Source organism: Amphibalanus amphitrite, unplaced genomic scaffold, assembly GCF_019059575.1.
Source record: "Amphibalanus amphitrite isolate SeventyFive unplaced genomic scaffold, NRLGWU_Aamphi_draft 000066F_arrow, whole genome shotgun sequence".
Taxonomy (NCBI): Eukaryota; Metazoa; Arthropoda; class Thecostraca; order Balanomorpha; family Balanidae; genus Amphibalanus; species Amphibalanus amphitrite.
In genome coordinates, this window is record NW_024881562.1 from 795,586 (window position 1) to 817,560 (window position 21,975).

General features: G+C 48.9%; 1 protein-coding gene across 3 annotated transcripts; it reads left to right on the forward strand.

Annotated features, from left to right (window-relative positions):
* Positions 1 to 5,858: 5,858 nt before the first annotated feature.
* LOC122378867 (nucleolar protein dao-5-like) lies at positions 5,859 to 21,744 on the forward strand. 3 transcript variants are annotated; one of them, XM_043360487.1, is made up of 8 exons: positions 5,859 to 5,974; positions 13,364 to 13,614; positions 14,655 to 17,057; positions 17,337 to 17,545; positions 17,831 to 18,006; positions 18,340 to 18,550; positions 18,885 to 19,028; positions 20,165 to 21,744. In XM_043360487.1, exons 2-8 carry the CDS (start codon positions 13,377 to 13,379, stop codon positions 20,351 to 20,353), a joined length of 3,570 nt encoding a protein of 1,189 aa, XP_043216422.1. In that variant the 5' UTR covers positions 5,859 to 5,974; positions 13,364 to 13,376; the 3' UTR covers positions 20,354 to 21,744. The 3 variants fall into 3 exon arrangements, with proteins under 3 accessions (XP_043216422.1, XP_043216420.1, XP_043216423.1); XM_043360485.1 differs by having other exon boundaries at positions 5,868 to 5,974; positions 13,367 to 13,614; XM_043360488.1 differs by having other exon boundaries at positions 5,868 to 5,974; positions 13,367 to 13,614; positions 20,171 to 21,744.
* The last annotated feature ends 231 nt before the right edge of the window (positions 21,745 to 21,975 follow it).

Below are 21,975 nucleotides of genomic sequence, written 5' to 3' on the forward strand. Positions count from 1 at the left end.
TGTTTAAATCTATTGCTGAAATGGACCATAAAACATGTGTCACGTGACCGATGCATGATATAAAATTTCAGTGACCTAGGATATTCGACGGGTAACCTGGAGGGGGCCTTTATCTGAAAAATTCGCAGCACAAGTTCGGTAGTCGGTACCCTCCGGGTATCTAAGACATATCAAGGAGTGCGTACCCAAGCCAAAAATGAGCCTGGTCGGACTTGTTAGCAGGCGGCCAGACCCTCAATTGTGAACAAACCAAAATGCTAATTGGTAATTTTTACTTTGACCTGATCTGTGTGACGTCATTGGTGGGTTAACTCTGGGTCAATGAAACTGGGTTTCACTTAACCCTCGCATGTGTGCGGCGTTTGCCAGCTTCTAATGTGTAGGGGGGGGGGGTCGGTTGGACCCCCCCCCCCCTTGCCGTTTGGCCCCTGATCGAGCTAGAGCTTCGCGGAAAAAAACGAGCGTGTTGCCCGTGACGAGAGGAAGCCGATGATACCCAATTTTAAGGTCCTAGGTCGTTGGTTGACCTTCCAGGTCAGGTCAATGACCCAAAGTCGGGAAAATCGGGACCTGTTAGAAAGTCGTAAAGTGTGGCTGCTAAGGGGTTTTTCGGGGTGCTGATCACGAATATCGTGTTAGTTTTGATCACAGATGATGTCTTGAAGCATTTAGACCAGGTCGGGTCAGGTCAGGTCAGGTCAACCAGTAGGCGTCGTGACGGGTATTCGTAGTACGTGTCAACCGCCTCTGACAGCTTCGTAACATGTTACGAAGTCACCAAAACTACTTCGTAAATGTTCAAATGGTTGCTAAATTCGAATTCAGCTCCAAAAACTAGCCTAGAAACATGTAAAACTCGAAAAAGTGAACCGAGGTCACCCGAGGTCACCAAAGGTCAATGACCTGACCTGACCTTCAGGTGACCTTGACACACACGGGAGTAACATCAAATCACATGTTTGAACGTTTGAAACCACGAAAAGCTTGCAAACACGCGGCTAGTGCTAGCCGACATACGCGAAATCGCGATTCCGGCCAAACATGGTCTCTGAAAAGAGGTCACAGGTCAAAGGTCATTTGGGTCAGGGTCATGAAATTTTCAGGGTAGGTGTAAAATTGATCAATGGGAGGGTACTGAAAGTTTCGTCGCGATCGGCCGCTTTTTACGCGAGTTATTCGCGAAAAACCATGGGGGGGGGTCCATCCGACCCCCCCCCCCCCTACACATGCGAGGGTTAACAGTTTTTCCAAGGCTATCAGACGCTGTCTGGATTTTAACGATTGGCCCAGTAGTTTCAGAGATAGGGGGGCCTCTGTAGAGCCCCCCCCCCCTCCCCCAGTCACTCGCGTTATGGAAATAACTCCAGGTCATGCGCGGGCTAATTCTCGCTGAAGTAATGCTCACTCGTTTTCCTCGAGAGATATGACATTCGCGCGTAAACAAGTGCAGCACTGGGAGATACGGTCGCACTGACAGCAAAGGTTACCACGAGGAGAGTGCCTAGTGGTCGGCTCGGGGGAAACTAAACATATGAGCAGTGGTTTCCGCATGCGTATAGGGTGAGCGATAAACGATAAACGATAATTTTCGCTGTTAAGTAAATCGGTTATCGTTATCGTTTATCGCTAAATTTTGAAAATTATCGCTCATCCACATATCGCAAGTTACAAAAATTATGAACGATAAGCGATAAATATAAAACGGGATGATTGAAAAATGGAAGACGATCGACAGTGTATGCCGCGCGACAGTAGGTATGTGTGCGCAACCTGTTGCCATCTGCTAAGTGTACAGATCTGTCAGACGGCCGACGGGTGGTATAAATTTGCGCGGCGGACCGGGCAGAGGTCAGTCACAGCGGGGCCTACTCCCGCATATCTGGAGGAGTGAACAAAACAAGTATATAATGAACTTGCTCCAGAAAGTCAAACTCAGCATCAAAAACTACGCCAACTTAGCTAAGGTTTCCGTCTTTGACTACTCCCGAAATAAGAACGTGCTCGTACCGATATTAGTAGGATTAAGAATTACAAAGCTTAACTTGTCATAATTACGGCGCGCCTACAACGCATTACGTCTTTTGCCAATTGGCGAATTTTCACAGTGGAGGTACCGTTTCGTTATCGCTGTTAAAAAACAATTATCGTTATCGTTTTATCGTTTACATATCGTTTCGTTATCGCTGTCAAAACAATTTTCGTTATCGTTCTATCGTTTTATCGCTATCGTTGTTAATTTTAAAAAAAAATATCGTTTATCGTTTATCGTTATCGCAAACCTTCCTTATCGTTTTATCGTTATCGCAGGTGCGAAAATTAGTTGTCGCGGAAAGCACTGCATATGAGGGAGAGGGTTCGGGGAGACGGACACGGTACCTAAGTAGGTAGGTAAGTACAGGTCTCGCGGGTTTTAGCGGTAGGTTTTGCACCTAGAAAATTTAGTGTACTTCAGGCTATATCTTCGTCGTCTTAAGCTTTTAAGTGTTGAAGATGCGATCGACTTGTTGGGTAACAAGCCGGCCAGGATCGTGTAAAATGGCTTCATCGTAGATCGATTAGTTTCTGAGATATAACCGGAAATGTAAAAGTGCAAAACCTACCGCTTAACCCGCGCCCTGGTGTGGGTCTGAGCCACCTTCGCCCTGGTGGGGGGGGGGGGCCAAAATGACCCCCCCCCCCGTCTAACTCGAAAACGAAGAGGGCTAGGAAGACGCGGAAAAAAGCAAACGAAAGCCCATAACAAGTACGTTCGAAAGTATTTCAGTCATTTTTTCGCTAAGGTCAATATTGAGGTCGCTAGAGGTCATCATAGGTCAAATTTCAGTGTTTTCGGTGTTGCCGGACATATTCCGCTGTAGCTCGGAAACTAGAAGAGCTAGAGAGCCGCGGAAAAAAGCAATCGATAGCTCTTTTCAAGCTCTTTCGCCAAGGTTCGTCAGATTTGACCTCAGCTCAACGGTTTGGCCCACAGAGGTCATGCAAGGTCAACTTGGCAAATTTCGTTGAAAATGTTTTTAACTATAGCATGCATTCACGAGAAAATAGAGAAACGATTCATGCACCATCGTGCTTGGCTCGTCGAGACGCGTCGAATGATATATAGTTTGACCTCGAAAGGTCATTTTGAAAATTTGACCTCAGGTCAAGGTCATGACCTTACCGAAATAGGTCATGCTGCATATCATTCGATCCGCATTGACGAGACAAACACGATAAACGTCGAACGGAGTCTCTATCTCTATTCAATAACAAGTAAGTGCAGAAAAACCGCTGGTGACCTCTGGTGACCAGGGAGATGACCTAGCGTGACCTCAGCGAGGTCACAAGCAAATGGTTTCACATGGGCTGTGATTTGCTGACCCAAGACACTTCAATAACGAAATATAGGAACAATCACGCCCGATTTAGCTGAAAAACAACTACTTTTCGATTCTCCCATTGACTTATAATGGGGAGCAGCGATGACCTGACCTGACCTTAGGTCACATTTATAAAAAATCCGAGATAGCCATTTTGTAGAGCTGGGTGACATCTTCAAGTACTGTAAATTTTACATCGATCGGATAAAAGCTGTGCCTTTGAGAGAGCTTTGAACTTTTTTAGAGGTGGTGTCAGTTTTGGTGACCTTGTGACCTGACCTGACCTGACCCGAACCCCCCAAAAAAGGACATGATGTAAAAATGTTGAATAAACAGCTATACAAAGTTTCAGGGCGCTAACTCAAGTGGTTTCTGAGTTATCGCTGAAAAACCACAGGGGGGGGGCCAAAATGGCCCCCCCCCACCAGGGCGAAGGTTAATCTCGCGAGACCTGTACAAAGGAGAGGATGACGGAGTGGAAAGCTTCTGTCTATGAGAACGGAAGGAGAGACCTATTAGAACGGAAGGGATGTCAAAAAGGACGGAAGAAGAGATCGAACTGAGGACGGAAGGATGAGGATAGACGGCCCAGGGGAAGGAGACAGCTTTCACGGCGAACGGATGGCAGAAAAAGCGAGAGTTGATATAAGGGCCGAAAGGGGTCAGAGAAGGATGGACAGGTGGATGAAAGGAAGGTATTTATTCCAGAGTAATGAGCCGAGTTGTAAAAAAGTTGAAATAAGGGATGTTTGACCTGTAATGACCTTTAGTGACCTGACCTTTGACATAACCAGAAAATGACAAGTATTTTCTTCACGCCTTTTAGCGCTCTTTCGAATGCCGCTTGCCGCTTACCGCTTACCACTGTACGGACCCGCGCACGTGTCCCTAAACGGCTCTAAGAGGGGGAGGGAGGCCTTCCGCACGGCCCAGCGCGGGCGCCGGGCGGCACCGAGCGCCGGTCCAGCGCGGGATACCTAAAAGGTCATGGGAAGTGCCTTTTATGACAATAGCTTTTGATGGAAAAGTAGGTCGGTAGAAGCACTTGGAATGTCTTTAGCTCAGCAATACGATCAGATTGATATGCAACATAACCTCATTTCCGTTTAGATCATGTTAAATGGAATCCTTTGCAGGTAACCTTTATTTGTCTAGCTTAGGTAAAGTTCATTCTGCGGGTCTCGATAAATAAAAAAGAGAGAAAAAAAGTCGTCACGATGTTAATTCATGTTATTTCAAATTTTATTCATTTTTATTTTTTAATTTTTTATTACATTATTTTTAATCTTTATTTACATTTTATTTCATTCATTCAAATTCATGTTACGATGTTAATTCAAGTAACATTCTCGTTGTTTTAGGCAATGGACTATCGAGTGTCCGGCGTCGTTGAAGAGTCTCCTCCTCTCGATCGGGCGAAGTTGACCTTAGGCCCACGTCGCCGTCATCAATGCCAAGGCTATATCGCAACGGTCAGATAGGTACAGGCCATGTCACCGTCTACGGCTACGGGCTTGAGCGTCTCAGAAAAAGCAAACCTCATCCTAGTAAAACCGATTGCCTGATCTTTATGTAACATTCATTTTTTTAGGGTAATGGGCCTATAAATATTAATTTACTTATTAGTAGCATTTTGCCTGGATCCTACTGCCTACACCCCACGGTGACTTTACACCCTGTACCTACCCAAGGCCTTTTACCGAACTAAACGTATGCACATAATAGCCGTTTTCACGACGGCCATCTGGTACACATTTGGTGCACATTTGGTGCAGATTAGGTGCAGATTTGGTCAAGTTAGTTCAGTGTATCTCTTAGTAGGTATCAGTTATAGGGTTGCGCTAATTGTTTATATGCCTGCTTTGTCATATTATCAGAGAGTATCATCGGTTAAAACACTGAAATAAATTCATAAAGTGAAGATATTTGCTGTAAAAGAGATTAGCTGCAGGTTTGGTCAAATTAGGTGCATTCACCGGAGAGCCCGTCGTGAAAACGGCTAATAACCGTATATTTAGACGGCGGACGTCGGCAGGCCGATATAGGGCCTTGCACCGATGCTGGGAGCATTGGTAGGCCGATCAAGATTCCTTTACTACTCGTAGCCGACAGCAAGATTTCCATTGCACGCCCAAACAATTTATGCTGGGTTACCTAAGCATCTACTTCAATTTATCCCTGAGGATAAAAACGTGATAAATGTGCTATGGATGGGATAAACGTGAACACGACAAACGGTGTTGGTGCCAGAAAGACGGGCGCGGGGCCGGGCAGGTTAAGATGGACTCTGAACAATTCTTCTAGTTAGGTACCTCTTATACGGCCTTGCTAGTTACGAAAGTTTACTTTCCGATGAATTTGTTTTTTTTTCGTGATTCAATTATATGGGCTCAAATTATTGACGACCTTGGGCTCATTAGCGAATTATGCCAAACTGCCAATCAGCGATCTTGGCTCCTTTGCACCGATGCGCATGCGCACTAACATTTTGCCAGACGGGAGCGTTTCATGAGTGGCGCGCGCGTCCTTATTGATGGTTTTCATGCGCCAATTGATTTTTTACGTAATTTGGATATATAATAGCCAACTTATTGACTTTTTTGGAGCACTTATAGGTAAGTCTTTGCTATTTTATCTCGTTGAAGTCGATATGTGACTCGTTGAAGCCCCCGCGAGTTGGTGCGCACGCCGTGGGTTTTGTTGGCCCGGATGCCGAGTCCAAGTGGAATTTTGCACAATTTCAATTTTAGAAATGTTTTTCATGCTTCATTTGAAGAAAAACTGTTGAATTCAATTTTTTCATTTTTATTTTCGCGTGAATTAACTGCATTCTGCTCTTAAGCAAACAATTTGGGCAGTGGGCGAGGTAAAGGTGGTTCAGTTTTGGCAACACTTCCAAAGCTGCCCTAAAATACAATTGATTTTAATTGTTTTTGTTATGCAGATTTTAAGTATTAAATATTTGATGAAACGTTTCAATTGTTGAAATGTTTTTGGTGTTTATGAATTATGATGTAAAATGAGTCGAGTAATTGATTGCCAGTTGCGGAAAATGACTTCAAGCTACCGTAATTGTATATTGAAAGTGGGTACTGTTAATTTTGTGTTGTTTTTCTATTGTTTTAACATACCAAGAAAGCTTATTTATGACAGTGTGATGAATGGGCACTGCTAGTTAAGTGGCATTTTGTAGGCTAACATCAATTTTCAATGTTGTAAGTTACCTATGCGATTTTGTCTCAATTTTTTTTTTATCTTTAACCCGGTTTACATAGCATATTTGACGAGGCTCTAGCTCGTTAATTTGGCGATAATTTCGTTGCAGTGGTCTTCAAATATTTAGAGGGGATCATTTTGTAAATTGTTTAGCACCATTGGCATCCTTAGCAACGTCACGGACGGAGATATAAGCTTGCAACAAACCCTATGTAAACGCGTCTATTCTTTCTTCAAGTTTTATGACATAAAGAACAATATGCTTCTCTAAATTAATGGATTGTAAAACTAAAGTGTCATTGCATGTTTAATTTATCATTAAATCAGATTTCATAGGGTTTCATGTCATTATTGCATGTGAGCTTCAGCCTTCATTAGTTCATAATTTCTATTTCAAAATGTTGTCTTATAGGGAAGCACAAGATGGCACCTGATAGACAAAATAAATCTAACCTGATATCTTTTAGGAAGAAATGAATTTTATAACATCTGATTAAAATGTTCCTACATTCATCTCAATGGTGAATATTTTGTTTTGAGGTGTCCTGCAATAATTTATAGATCTTCAGTCTTTACCAGTACCATGGTACCAGAATGCTTCAGTTTCTGTCAAAATTGCCATGTTTACTTTTGAAGAAACATTTTTGAGCTACTTTTCTTATCTTATTATTTTCTCTACTCTATAAAGATAGTACACCATGCTTCAATATGTAAATGCTACCATGTACTGCTTTTATCTGTAGGTCTGTATAGTTATCACTTTTTGTTTTGAGCAATAATTACAGATACTTTGATTAGAATAAGATAGCATTATCTAACCAATACAGAACCTTTTCCTCTGCTCTGCTGTCAATTGTTTCACTGATATAAGGTCTGTGACCAATATATTTGAAAAAGTTCAATATACTGTTGACAAAACATTTTTTGGGGAGGAAGAAAAAAAACTGAAAAAGTCATCTAAAAGTATGTAATTACATTAGCAATAGTGATCCATCAACAAGTGCTGAATCATATTAAGCTCACAGAGAATAATATTGACAAAATTTATATTATGATTTAGAGCCTGTTTGTGTCCCAGATATCTCTGCCGTCGGGAGGAAAAAAGCCGTATCTGGGGCACTTTTTCGAATTGAAAATTGTTCAGGAGAGGCAAAAACGCGTTTTTTTGTTTTAAAATTCGTTAACTTTGCTCAATAACGAAACAAAACATACTACAGTGATCGGAAAGAAATTTTACATCCAATGAAAGTGGTCATAAAAGGGAAATTATTTTAACCTAAAAGCAAAAGGCGAAAAACTTTTTTGCTTCCAATTCAACCCCGAGTTTGCGTAATCTTTCTTTCACGAAAAAAGCTGTATCGTGGAAGAAAGCCGCATCGCACGAGACACCTGAGCAATACTGTCATGAAAAAACCGTATGTCTGATACATTGGTTAACCGATCGGGAATAAAGCCGTATCGCCATTTTTGTTTAATCATATTGTCGTCAAAAAGCAGTATCATCGGTGCATTTCTGTTGACAGCATATTAGTTCATAAAAGTACTAAAGCATTTCCGCTGCTGGTTCCGTTCCACTGATTCAGCTCTCAAGTATGGATATTTAATAGAACGTTCGATACAAAAACAAACATGATACCCATTTTAAACTACATTATCCATGCATAATCGCATTATTGTCGTAACTTGAGGCTCTTGGATTCTGATTGCGCAGGGTGCCATCAAAAGACAGCTTGACCAACCGACCAGGGACGTAGCCAGGGGGGGGGGGGAGGGGGGCAGAGGGGCCATGTCCCCCTCTAAAGGCGAAAAATAAAATAAAACTTAAAAAAACACAGCTGCACCACACCCCAAGAGATAGTGGGCCAAATCCGAGGAGTTTTCCTTTTCTGGAGGGACACGACACTAGGCCGCGACCTGTGGCCCCTCCCTGAGCAAAATCCTGGCTACGTGCCTGCAACCGACAAGGGGAATCACGAATGCTGTCTTTGTACGGTGCTTCAATTTTCGATTACACTGGACTCCAGAGTTAATTCTGAGCCACCGATATATTCGGAGAGATGAGTGTGCCGGTCTGCCGCTGCGCCGGAGCCACGGCGACAATGTCGAGAGAACCGAGATAGTGTAGTTTCCCATCGTCGATCTGCAGACCTCAAAGCACTTCAAGGGGGCAAGAGACGATGAGTGGGAATGTTTTTGATTAGCTGGACACAAGGTTCCCGGAAAAGGGACGCTGTTAAGTCACGTGGTGCGCAGCTACAAGCACGGAACCGCCCGGCTCCTGAACCAAAATAGAGGATGGTGTAAGAACTTCAGGAATTCCCGTTAAGAAACTGCATCTACAAAGCCTGTGCGAAACATCTAGGGCGACAGCACCGTGCCGCGGCTGAGGGTGTAAGCAAATGCCGCCTCATTGTCGGAGATCGCTAGACTGCTGAGAGCTCCACACGTCTGCGGGAACGCCCTTTAGAGGGCGCACCCTCAAAAGGCCCCCCTCCTCCCCCCAATGTGCACTCGTATTCACAGGGCTCTGATTATAGCGCCTACTGCAACAGAGCAGAGGGCTATTCAGTACGCCTTGCTGCATCCTCCATCGGTCACAGCTGTGCTGGTAGGCTCTGGGCAGCTGCCCGTAGAATATGACAATGTTGGGCTTGTGTGGGTGCTACAAGGTAGCCTAAATTTCCAATATGATTGAGCATCATGGGTATGAGGGAGCCGGAAAGAAGACGGTAAAGTCATTGACCAGGAATGAAAGTGATAGGGGATGACGTCCCAAAGATACATGGGCGTGGTCACAATTATCACAATAAATGTGACGAGGTTGGCAATAGCAATCGACCTTTCACGGTATTCAACTGTATCTTCAACGGTTTTACGACAAAGATTGTAGGTCGTCGTACTAAGCGTGCCGGCTACGAGCTGCATGTCTATGATGATTACCGGGTCGAACTTAACATGATGCTATTTTGGTTGTGGGGTGGGGTGGGGACAGGGAGGCCAAATTCATCATGGGGGAGGCTAGGTCGGGTATTTTTTATTGGAATTTTAAACGAAGCTGGGGAAAAGAACGGTCGGATTATACTGGCGCTCCCGGCTGGTTAGCACATCAAAATACTGAATGCCCGGCACCCTGCTGACACCACCGAGCTCGCACAGTTCTGTTGGCTTCAAGCTTCTCAAGTTCACTCCCTATTTTATTTCAATTAAAATTCCCCTATAAATGGTCACATATTGCTACGATCACGTAGCATGTTTGTGTAAATGTTCAACTGTTCCGTCCAGGATATGCCGAAGCCATGCTAAATGAGTAGATACGGCTTTCTTCCAAACTGCCTGGACCAACGATTCGGCTCATATTTCACAGGCTACCATCAAATAAAAGCCGTATCTACAAGATACGGCTTTCTTCCTGACTTATCAGTTCCACATTCTTTGTTTGAAATTTTGTATAAATGCCGTATCTGTCGAATTTAAGGATACGGCTTTCTTCCTGCGTGTTTTGCTATCCCTGATGTAACAAATCCGTTTTTGAATTTTTATATTATATATAATATTTTCCTTTTTGGGTGTACACATGTTTGAGCAGTACCATTAAACGCATCATGAAAAGAGCTTTCCAACGATATCAAAAACGAAAAATCGATAAAAATGCGACTTACGGCTTTTTTCCTCCCGACGGCAGATCTTGCATGTGATGTAATTTAGTAGGCTTGCTGCTCAGATACATACTAGGTATATTTTAATAAATAAGTGTATATTCCACATAAAACACATTTATATTTCACTTTTTCTGCAAGCTATGAGCTCTGATGAGCTCATAGCTCTCTATCCACAAACATGGTGGACAGACTAGCACCACTGTTGAGCTGCAATAACTTGAGTCCTATGCTGCTGTGTGTTTTGATTTTGGGATGACATTGATTCCCAGATTAGGTGAACATTAGGAAATGCATCAAGGCAGCTGTGTAGGATACAACATAATAAGGTAATCAAGCCTTGCCAATGAAGTCAGAATGCATCTAATAAAGGCCCAATCTCAAGGTCTTAACTCTCCTGAGACCATTGTCACTCCTTTGAATTTTGATGTTTTTAATGATGAGAGCAAGTGAAAGTTATAGAGCAGATTGTTTCATAATTGGCCATTGATTCCAGCTGATTCTTTGGCACCAACCACATTTTAAGTCTGTCAGGCTACCAAATATTCAACTGTGGCAATGTGACATCCTGCATTAGCATCAGAGATGTGTCATGTCTTAAAATGTCACAATTTTTAATACTCTGAGCCAGGGAATCTCATAGGGAATTGAATGATTCAGGAAACAAGGCCCCTCTGGATGTTGGGCTTTAATTGGGTTAGTGAGCTTAAGAAGAGATCAATGGACTAAGAGTCAGTCACTGATTTGAATTATATGCAACCTCACTCAATCAAGCTCTGACTTAACCAGCTTTGACATAAATTTGACTTAAGGTCTACAATCTACATGTAATTTGACTTTTCCTAAACAAGGATATTTTTAATGTTCTGGAGAAATAATGAACACTGTATTTAAGTGCTTGTTTTACAAAAAAAAAGCTGGTCACTGAAAGGCTAAACCTGAGCTATGGGCTATTAATCTGTCCTCAAGTCACCAGCTGGCCTGAAATCTCGAAGTGTTGTACCATTCCGACCGCAGTTCGTAACGGTTTCCGAGATCTTTTTCGCGAAACTCTAGCACAATGCGAAACGGCGAAGGGCCGGGGAACCCTATGCCTAGTAGTGTCCCTATGCCTAGTAGTGTGTAGGAAACTAATATATCCCACCAGGGCTAAAAATAATGATCTGCAACCTTTCTTGACTTGCTCCTTTTAACCAGCCTCGTGCCGACGCCCCGTCTCTGTGCGTACCTCTAACTCCTGCCTTTGTGAGGGTCCTAACGCCGTGCCCTGTCAGTACCGTAAAGTGGGGCTATTTGAAACGGATTTTACAGTTTTTGGCCTCTCCCTTTAAGACGGTTCATATTTCTTATAGCATGTAAATTGCAAAAATGTAGGTCTCCGTAAGCTCTTTCATATAGGTGCATTTTGGTTCAGCTAGTAATAATAATTAAGGATATTTTTTTAGTTAAAGCCTGTCTCAAATAGCCCCATAGGGTGGGGCTATTTGAGACAGTTTTAGTTACGAAGAAATTGAAGAAAATCGGTCACGATAGAGATAATTTTTTAAATGTCATGTGATTGGAAATTAAATTTTGATCATTCTGGCAAAAATTGCTTTTGCAAAGACAGTTACATTTCCTTTATATTCAATCTTTTCCTTTTTCGTAGGATGCTTCATTTCGGTAGGTTATAAAATTGCATCACTATATGCTAAGGCTGTCATAATATGATGTGACCCTAAACTTTCCAATTTGCAGAATGATCATCAAGGACTATCCTAAAGACAACAACAGTAAAATTTTGAAAGAAAGTTTTTGTACATAGCCCTGGTAGCGTGAAAACAGACATACTGAAAGTCGGTGGGGCTATTTGAGACAGGCTCGCTACCTAATGAAGCACACCGTATTGAATCAAACGAGCTAAAAGGTTTCCCAAAACATTTAAGTGAATAGTCTGCATGATTCCTTGTTCCATTGCACATCTTCATGCGAAGAAATAACAGAAAAATGTTAAGCGGTTTTGATTTTATGACGATTTTCCTCGATCGCTGCATGCTGTATCAATTGGCCGGTAACCCTACCACATCAAGCCTACTTGCATAGGCTCACCTAACAGTACGTTCATGTGTTAAGTAATCTTCAATGGTGTTTTTTGGTCAACCAAGGTAGACATGTGTTATTGTCGACTAAGTAAGTGACTGATGAAGCACATTTTAAGCACATATTCATCAGAATAACTAGTTTGGTCACCAGCTAAAGGGTCATTATGTTACACTGCGAACATGTAAATATTGCTTCCTGCTAAATACCATGAACCCACTGCACGTTTATGACCACGACCAATTCATCGGTGTTACTCATGTCGAACGTTCGATGCACTTCAAGTAGATGGTGGTAAGTCTTCTCGGGTGCAATCACATCACCATTATCAGTAGCTATTTGGCATATCGGTTGAGGTTTGACCAGGTGGGCATCATCGGGATTCTGAGACAATGGGTTACGCAATCGGCAGTAACGTTAACAATGTATAATATTTTCATGAAAAATATGCTTAGCCTATAAGTAAAACGGTAGTAACGATAGATGCAGTGCCGAAGCTGTTAAAATTTCAACTATGTTAAGCGGCAGGTAGGGGTCCTTTTCGAGCAATTTAAATTGTGCGTTTTTCTGTATTTCGTATTTTAGACCAAATTTCTTTCAAAACTTTTCGAAATTTTTCAAAAAGGTTACTCAGGTCATTCACTGTTCAATTCCACATCAGCCTAAGCAAAAATGACGAAAAAATATCGAACGGTTTTCATTTTACAGCGATTTTACTAAACCACTACTTTACTGTCTCAAATAGCCCCACTGTCTCAAATAGCCCCACTTTACGGTACCTCTAACCAGCGGGCCCCCCACCGGCGCCCTGTCTCTGTGATTTAGGCATATGTAACCGGTCCTGCGTCCGTCTCTCCGTCAGCCAGGTGATGACGTCTCTGTGAGTACCTGTGACCAGCCCCGTGCCCTCTCTTTGAGTACTTCTGAGCAGCCCCGTGCCCTCTCTGTGAGTACCTCTGACCAGTCCCGTGCCCAGTCTGTTAACATCGGAGCATTGCTGACGTCTCTGCGAGTACTTCTGACCTCTGACCAGCCGTGTGCCCTCTTCCTCAGCAGCGGAGCGGTGATGATGTCGGCTCCGCCGGCTGCACCGCCGGCTCCCACGCCACAGGCGCTGCACCGCACGCAGTTTATCCGCGGCGTGCGCGACTCGATGGCCAAGGCGCTGGCGCAGGGCCTGGGCGACTCGCCGGCCGAGGCGGCCGCGCCGCCCGCGCCGCAGCCACCGCCCTCGCCGCGCCAGCAGCAGGTCCGGCCCAAACCGGCGCTGGTGAAGAACTCCCCCACCCGGATATCGCTCACAGGTGGGATAATGAACGGCCAGCGGGTGAGATCAGTTAGCTGCTCACAGCCATATCAACCACTTTCTGTCTGGTGGTGTGATACTATTGGTTATGTTTCGAAACTTTAGACTAACCGTCACATAGGACCTCAAGTTTGTTCACACCCGATGACAATATCGAAGAAGTTTTTCCTTAAAAAAAGAATCATCAAACCATGTGTCATTTTGTGCTTCAATATTGTAATCGGGTGTGAACAATTATAACAATGTCTTATATGCTACATGGAATCTTCTTGAATATCGGTATTTGAATAGCTCCGATGAAGAAAAAGGACATCTAATTAAACCTGTCAGAGCTGCAGTACATATGACACTGTAGGTACTGCTGTAGGACAGCCAGAGTGTAATGTGGCTGGATGTCGACGAACTGTGTCGGCCGGAGCCGTAGGCCGTACCCGTTACTTCGGATTCGCCGAATCCGACTCCGTGGCGACTGATAGCGTCACGCCCCTGGGTGTACGCTTGGTAGCTCAATGGATTGGTCATCGATTGCAGAATTGAATTTGGCTGGTTAACACTGAACCATTGCTGGCCCGTTAGTTTCCTTGACGCGTTGCTCCGTATTTATCATGTTAGTTTTGGGCTTTGCATTATATTTTCCGCTTTGCTGTTCAGGGTCTTACCCGCTGTTAGGTAAGCTCGTTGTGATACCTACTTTCCTATCTTCGCTCTTTTCCCGCCGGGTTATGACTGCTTCACTTTTTGATCACCTTTGTTCATAGATCTCTGCATACCAGAGGTCTATGCTTCGTTAGAGTGAGAGAATGTCTCATGCTATCGTACAATGAAGTAGTGCATATTGCCAGTCAGATTATGGTATTCTATGAAGGTAAATATGGCGCTGGCACAAAACTGTTTCTGTAACTGTCTTTACTAAAGGGTGCCTACTACCTACCTGGGGTAAAACTATGGTTAACTTGCTCTGCCCGCGTACACAGCCACCTGTCTCCTAGTCACCTCCCTAATTATGCTGTAGCGTTCACACAGTGCTCTTGTTTTCAGGCCGGCTCAAGCAGCTGATCGGTGTCGGGCCTGCCAGTGACGGAGTCAGTGGCGACCCTCCTGCCTCCGAGCCGCTGGTGCGGACCCCGCCGCGCACGGTCCCGTCCCCGGCCGCGGAGGTGCTGGTTCGGACTCCGCCGCGCGCCGCCCCGTCGCCAGCCGCCAGCGTGGGCTCGGAGTCGCCGCTACGCTCCCCAGTCCGGGTGTTGAACCTATCGGACCATCGGCCGCGCTCGCCGGTCCGCGTGCTGTCCGCGGCGGACCAGCAGCGGCTGCGGCCGGCGCCGCCTCCCGCCACCAGCCTGAAGCCGATCGTCCGTCTGCCAGAGGGCTCGGCGGCGGAGCAGGCCGGTGTCGAGCCCGCCGCTAACGGAGAGGCGAGTGAGGAGCGGAAGCGCATGATCGCGCTGGCGCAGCTGAAGATACTGCAGCGGAAGACGCCCGGCGCGCAGAAACTGGCCGCTCAGGAGTCGCTCTCGGCGGTGAGCGTGGCTGGCGGCTCCCCGATCAAGACGTATGGCCGCCGCGCAGAGCTGGTGGCTGCGGCCGCCGCTGCAGCCGCCAACGGCGCGGCTGAGTCGCCGCCGCCGGCCCCGCCGCCACAGCCGCGGAAGAACGTGAAGCTGATGCCGCCGCTGACGCTGCTGGTGCCGCCGGTGAAGTCGCCGGTGGTGTCGCCGGCCGAGCTGCTCAAACCGGACGTGGAGGACGCTAGCCGCTGTGCCAGCGGCTTACTCATCAGGAAAACCTACTACAAGGCTACTCCGGTGCAGCAGCAGCCGCCGCCGACAGCTGTCGGACGGAACGGCTCGCTGCAGTCACCGCCGCCGCCGCAGCCGCCGCAGCAGGCGGCGGCGCCGGTGGAGCGGCGCGGGCGCGGCCGTCCTCGGCGCGCTGCCGTGGCCGCGGCGGCGGTTGTGTCTGAGGCTGCCGCTGCCGCCCTGCAGCAGGCGCCGGCCGCCGCCCCGGCGCCACCGGCAGCCACCATGCTCCCGCCGCCGTCACCGGTACCGTCGACTGTACCGGCGGGCGGCGTGAAGTTGGTGGCGGTCGGGTCGTCGCCTGCGATGGGACGAAGCCGGAGACAGACAGGTAGTGCGGGCAGTCCCATAACGATCACCGTCCTGTCCTCCGCCTCCGCCCCGGCTGCCTCCACCGCCGCTGCCGCCGTGACCGCTCCCACCGCCCCATCCAACGCTCAGTCCGCCCCGGCTGCTGCCGCTGTCCCGGCCTCTCCCTCTGTTCCCGCTCCTCCTACACTCTCACCGGCCTCCTCAATCGCTGCTGACTCGCAGCCGGCGGGCAGGAAGCGGCGCCACGGCTCGAGCGGCCGCGGTAGCGATACATCTTCTGTACGTTCCTCCAGTGCTGACACCAGCCCTCGGCCCAAGAAGAGCCGACCGCCTTCACGCGATCTCAAGGCCCTGTTTGTCGACGAGGGCGCCATCAACATACTCTCGGAGATGAAAACTCTGAACGGCGAAAAGCGGCGCACGCGCGTCCCGTCGTCCGACAAGCTCGTCTACACGGCCAAGGCGGCGAAGGAGGCGCGCGATGCCACTACTTCGCCGTCAGCCACGAAGAGGTCTGTCGTGCCCGTGTGCGGCTCACTGAGGGCTCTGCCGGCGGCCCGCGCGCGCAGCCCGCTGAAAAAGGACGGTCGTACTGTCAACAAGATCAGGGCCAAGGCCATCAAAATGAAGAAACAGGCGGACGCTAAGAAGGCGGCTAAAATGACAACCAGCGCTAAACTGAAGGCACTGAAGGCAAAGATCAAGGAGGAATGCGAAAGCCCGAGCCCGAGCCCCAAGCCAACGCCCAAACCGGCGGCCAAAGCTGCTGAGAAGCCGGCAGGTCCGTCGGGCTCTCCCAAAGCGCCTAGTCAGAAGGCCGCTACCAAAACGCTGATTGCGTCAAAGGCGACAAAGCTGAACAAGGGGTCATCAGCTGTGACGGCTTTGGTCACAAAGAAGCCCAAAGCGACCGCAGCCGCGGCCGCGGGCCAGCTCAAGCCAAAGCCCAAGAAGCAACAACCGTCGCCTGTAGAGAAACCCGACGACGCGTCCACGAGCGGTAAGAAGTCTCCTGCGAGCGCGAGCGTGCCCTCTGCTGCCGGTCCGGCTCCGAAGGCGGCGCCAGTGCCCCAGGAGAAGGCGCCCAAACCGCCGCAGCCGAGGCTCACCCAGGACAAGAACCTCAACATCATCGAGAAGCGGACGGCCAAGGAGCCGAGGTCGGTGGAGCGCAAGAAGAGCGGCAGTGCTGAGGAGAGACAGCCGGTCTCGCGCTCGGTCAGCCGCGATAAGTCGTCGTCACCGTCGTCTAAGAGCTCGTCCAAGAGCTCGTCGCCGCTGCCGGTGCGAGCGACGCTGAACACGGTGCCGACCAGCCCCAGCTCACTCAGTAAGTGGCGGACGCTGTCGATTGCAGGCTCTGTGGGAATTAATTTAGCTTAAAGCTGAATCTATTCATGTAAAACATCTTAGAGTGAATCCGTAGTAAACGCTCATAACTTTTTTTGTTCTTGTAAAAAAACGTAACTTTTTGTTAAGTGTTTTGAAGCTCAGTGGATCCAAATGAGTAGCCATTGTCACGGCATCCAAACTCTTACTCTGTTTGACTGTCTTCAGGGCTGCAGATTGCTGTAACACCGTCCGACCCTCCTGTCCTTCCGCCCGGCAGGTTACAGCTCCCTACAGCGTCGTCTGGAGGTGGCCACACTGAAACAGGTGCGCCGGAAGGAGGCGCCCGGAGATCGGGAGCGCTCCAGCTCTCGCTCCAACCTGGGCACCATCCGACACCGGGAGATCTGCGTCAAAAAGTTCGACCGGTTCCACCAAGTAATCTTGTGTCCGGTCACCACGCGGCTCAAGGCTGGGCTGAACGTACAGGTGAGGTGTGCGGACGACGGCCGGTGGAGGGGAGGAGAATCCATAGAACCTTGCTAGGATGCTGCAGGTCTGTGGGTACCACTGCCACCTCCGTGTGAACTGTCAACTGTCAGGTGATGTGGGGTGTTTGTAAGCGCTACTGAGACCTGACTCTGCCTGAACTGACCTCCGTTCGACGTATCAGACGATGTGGGAAGTATGGAAGTACCGATGTGACCTGACGTAACCATCAGGTGATAAGAGAGCTGGTCCGTGAATACCACTGACCATGTTATCCCCTTCCAGGTGATGCGGGAGATCCGCGAGTACCTGTCGGCGTGTGAGCGCGACCCGACGTGCCGGGCCGTGCTGCTCACATCCTCAGCCGGCCCCTTCTGCCAGGGACTGGACTATACCTGCCTGCTGGGCCTCAGTCCGGAGAAGCGCCGGAAGGCCGCCGAGGACCTGGCCAAGGAGCTCAAGTAGGTGGCGCTAGCGGAGGCGACGGTGACTAGGTCGCAGCTCTCTGCTTTTACAACTGTTACGGTTGCTGTTTTACGCTTAAGCTTCAGACTGATACTGATTTTTTCGGAATAATAAAAATTTACTTTTACGTGTATTAGCCGGTCATAATTGATGTCCAAATCCATGTTGCGGTTGCCGCTTTTTAGTTTGTTCGCTGTGTATTAGCGATTGTAGTTAAAGCTTTGGCTAAGTCGAAGCCCGTCTCTCATTTTCGCAGTGAGCGACCCGTTTGGTCTCTGACCCTCCCATCCCTCGTGCAGATTCTCACACCCGCCCGTTCGCCTCCGCAGGGACTTTGTGCGCGCGGTGGCCGGCTTCAGTAAGCCGCTGATGGCCGGCGTCACCGGCTCCTGCGTGGGTCTCGGTGTCAGCCTGCTGCCGCTCTGCGACCTGGTCTATGTCACTGAGAAGGCCACGCTGCAGATGCCCTACGCGCGGCTGGGTACCGTGCCAGAGGGCGGCGCCACGCACTCCCTGACGGCGCTGCTCGGACATGCGAAGGTAGGCGCGGAAGTGGTAAAGTGGGCCAAGGTAGGCGAGAGACGGGTAAAATACGTTAAGGTAGGCGCGGGACTGGTAAAATGCGCCAAGCTGGCCAGAATGGTACGGGTGAATACACTCTGGCACACTCTGGCTCGGCTGGGATTTATTGTCTGTAGCTTGTTTTTGGTGTCGTTATGCCCCGGAAGGGAAAGAATTGTGAAGCACGGGACTTGAAATGCTTGCTTTAATGTTTTGCTTGCAACGTCACCAGGTTAATAAACGATAGCCGGAACTCCCGTGATCGTCCCCTCTGACGCCGTCTCCCCCCCCCCACCCCTCTGACCATCCCCAGTCGGGTGCGATGGTGATGACGGGCCGCGCCATGACGGGCACAGAGGCGGTGTCGGCCAACCTGGCCACCGGACTCGTCTGGGCAGGATCCGCCTACGAGGAGCTGGTGGCGCTCGCCAGGCAGATGCTCGACAACGCCGCACAGGTACGGTACTCGTCCGCTGGGCAGCGACGCGCCACCAGTGTCGAGAGGGCGTGAATTATTTTCGGCGGCGCTCGTATTGCCTTACATTTACGTTTTCCGTCTCACTAACAGCCGTTTTGTTTGGCGAATTCTGTCTGAAGATCATTGACTGACTGGCCATCCCCGCTTCTTCCCTAAGATGATATTAATAATAATAGATAAAAATGGCAACTGAAGTAACCATTCAGTCAGTGATGTACATAAGGTTTTTGTTAGGTAGCTTTGCAAACATACACCAACCGATATTGATGACGATCGATAGCCGTTTGAGTAAAGAAAGCAAACGTGATCGCTATTTGATTCGATGTTGTATTTCGACTAGACGAATATTTCATATTATAGAGTTAGTGCAATATGAAGTTTAAGCTGGACCATGAAGCTGTCCCTGCTATTGAGATGTTTCAATCTCTCATAGCAGCGCGGCCGCAAATGTGATCGACCCGCTCCGTATTGAACGGTTGTAGTTTGGAGTTTAAACGACACTCAGAGGCAGCAGTGGCGATTCGCCGTCGGCTGTGGCTCCGACCGGTGTGAAGCCACAGCCGCCGGCGGCTCGACAGGTCTACATGCGTACGGCCCTCCAGCAAAAGAGTGGTTGGTTAGCCTATGTGCTTTTGGTGTAATAACTTTGAATGACAGAGACACTCCTGTAATATGACTCAATAGAAATGAGAAGAGGGTTCGTGCACACACTTCGGCAATGGTTTTCAACAGCCATTAGACGTAAACATCAATGCAGATCGCTTATTGTGATGTTGGCAACCAACCACTTAATACCTGGAGGGCCGTACGGACTAATTGGAGTGGCAGGCTGATGGGCTGAGCTGTGCGGCTGTATTCTGTGGTCGGCGGGACGGGGCTGCTGCCTTAATTATAGCGTGGTGATAGGTATGAAACCTTCTCCAGAGGTCAAACCCTTTGTGTGGTTCATTCGTCTCCAACTAATCTACGTTGCTATTCTGCCGTGACTGTGAAAAGGCGCTCCACGTGTCCTGTTTCTGACGTAAAATTCTGTGTCTTCCCTCCGATAGTGGCAGATCATCCATTTCCTGTCTGTTGTGCCGTCCTGTGTCTGACCCCACCCTGCCCTCTCCCAGCTACAGGCGCTGGAGAGTACCAAGGCCCTGCTGCGTCACTCACTGCGCGCCAAACTGGAGCAGGCACTCCACTCGGAGTGCCGCCTGCTGGTCCACCAGTGGAGTGCCCCCGAGTTCCAGCAGCGCGTCCGTCAGCTGTACGACGAGGGAGGTCTGCTGCTGCAGAAGGCCGGCTTCGACACCCAGTGACGCGGGGTGGCGGATGGCGCGGCGGTGTGTGATGTGCGAAGACGGCGCTCGACGTAGCAGCGTGTGCTGTGTGGAGACAAGCCATGATGTGCTGTGCAGAGACGAGCAGTGATGTGCTGTGCTCGGACGCGGTGTGCGTTGGCACTGATGTGTTGTGCGGCACAGTGCAAGACTATCACCGGAGGACTCTGAAAGGAGCGCCGGTAAAATGGCGGTGATCAGGGCAGGGACCGGCGGACGTCACGGGAGTGCTCTGCGCGAGAGACAGATACACCGCTCCCAGCACGGACCGCGCGGTGGTGCGAACGACGACAGAGTGTTTTCGATCAGTTTTGATGATTTGTGCGCCTGTGCGCCTCGTGCTGGTGGCCCGTTTTGGGCCTGTATAGCGTGGTTGCGAATGTGAGTGTGTGTTGTCGCTCCTTGTTCAAGGTTCGGCCGTTTTAGCAGTAATTATCGGGGGCGGAGAGGCGCAGCAGACTTGGGCCGGCCGGACCAACAGGCTTGTGACGCAATCTGTGTGCAACAGCTGCCAACGATCAGGACATTGGTCTCGGTCCGGCTGGCCTTCGTCCTTGCATGGTGTTACACAGTTAGTGGTTTTGACGGTTCAAGTTGTGGCACCTCACATACAGGCATTTAGCTGGCCAGCACGTGGCGCTGCCTACGTGCTGGTTGGTGAACTAGTAGTTCGCCTTACGGCCTCGTGGCGCTTGCTGCGCCGAGTTACAACAAACAGTACATCCATTGGGCCTTGGTGGGTGCGTCGGCGCCCGTGCTGACGCTGCCCCCCCCCCCGCGCATTTCGCTGCCCGTTGTGTATAGCTCGTGCACTGTATATTTACATGCTCCCCACTCGGCCCTGTACATACGGAGGGAACCGGCTGTACGCGCGAGCGATCCCGAGGCGTTACCATGCTCCTCTGGTCCCCTTTTGGCTGTAAGCGACTCCAGGCTGTAGCGTTGTTAAGTTTGCCACCTGTTATCAAGTACATCTCACCAAACTGACAACTGAGTACCTGGTTGTGTGCGCACCGCGGCACCCGCGTTTGGTACGGCCCGTGTCGGCTTGCTCACGTGCGGTGTACCCGCGGGTACCGCACGTGACACGTGCGACACGTGTGCTGGCCTCGCCGTGACTTGTTAGTGGCCACGGAGTTCTATTTTTTAACTGGCGCGCGGGGCTTGCCCTCGGTAGTTACTGGGCCGCCTGTGATAGTGTCGTGTGCTCTAGATAGGTAGGCGGGGCGGGTCGCTTTCCCCTCCGCCCCGCCTCTGCCCCCCCCCCCCCCTCCTGTGTGCTACCTTTGTACATAGCGTCCCTGCTAGCTGTGCGGTTCGACGCACCCTTAGAGACATGTAAGGTCTCCCAATAAATTATTTCACAACTGGTTGCATGTTTGTGAACACATTTGTGATGTGATTTATTCTGAGAGGCTGCATATTTTTAGGTGATTCGATTTTTCCAACTTATCCAAATCCAACATCCATCATATGATTTTAACTTTATTGTTGAGCATTGTAGATGACCGGGGTATGGTGCGCCTATTGTAATTGATTTACGACTTTGAGCGATTTCAGGAGTTGGATCAATTGATGATTTGTGTTTCCTGTCTTCTCAG

Excerpts from the sequence above, each read along its gene's own strand:
- LOC122378867 (XM_043360487.1), top strand. The coding sequence starts at position 13,377 with ATGATGTCGGCTCCGCCGGCTGCACCGCCGGCTCCCACGCCACAGGCG. Across the intron at positions 17,546-17,830 it reads AGGCTGGGCTGAACGTACAG|GTGATGCGGGAGATCCGCGA; the intron begins GTGAGGTGTGCG and ends ATCCCCTTCCAG. Across the intron at positions 18,007-18,339 it reads GACCTGGCCAAGGAGCTCAA|GGACTTTGTGCGCGCGGTGG; the intron begins GTAGGTGGCGCT and ends TCGCCTCCGCAG.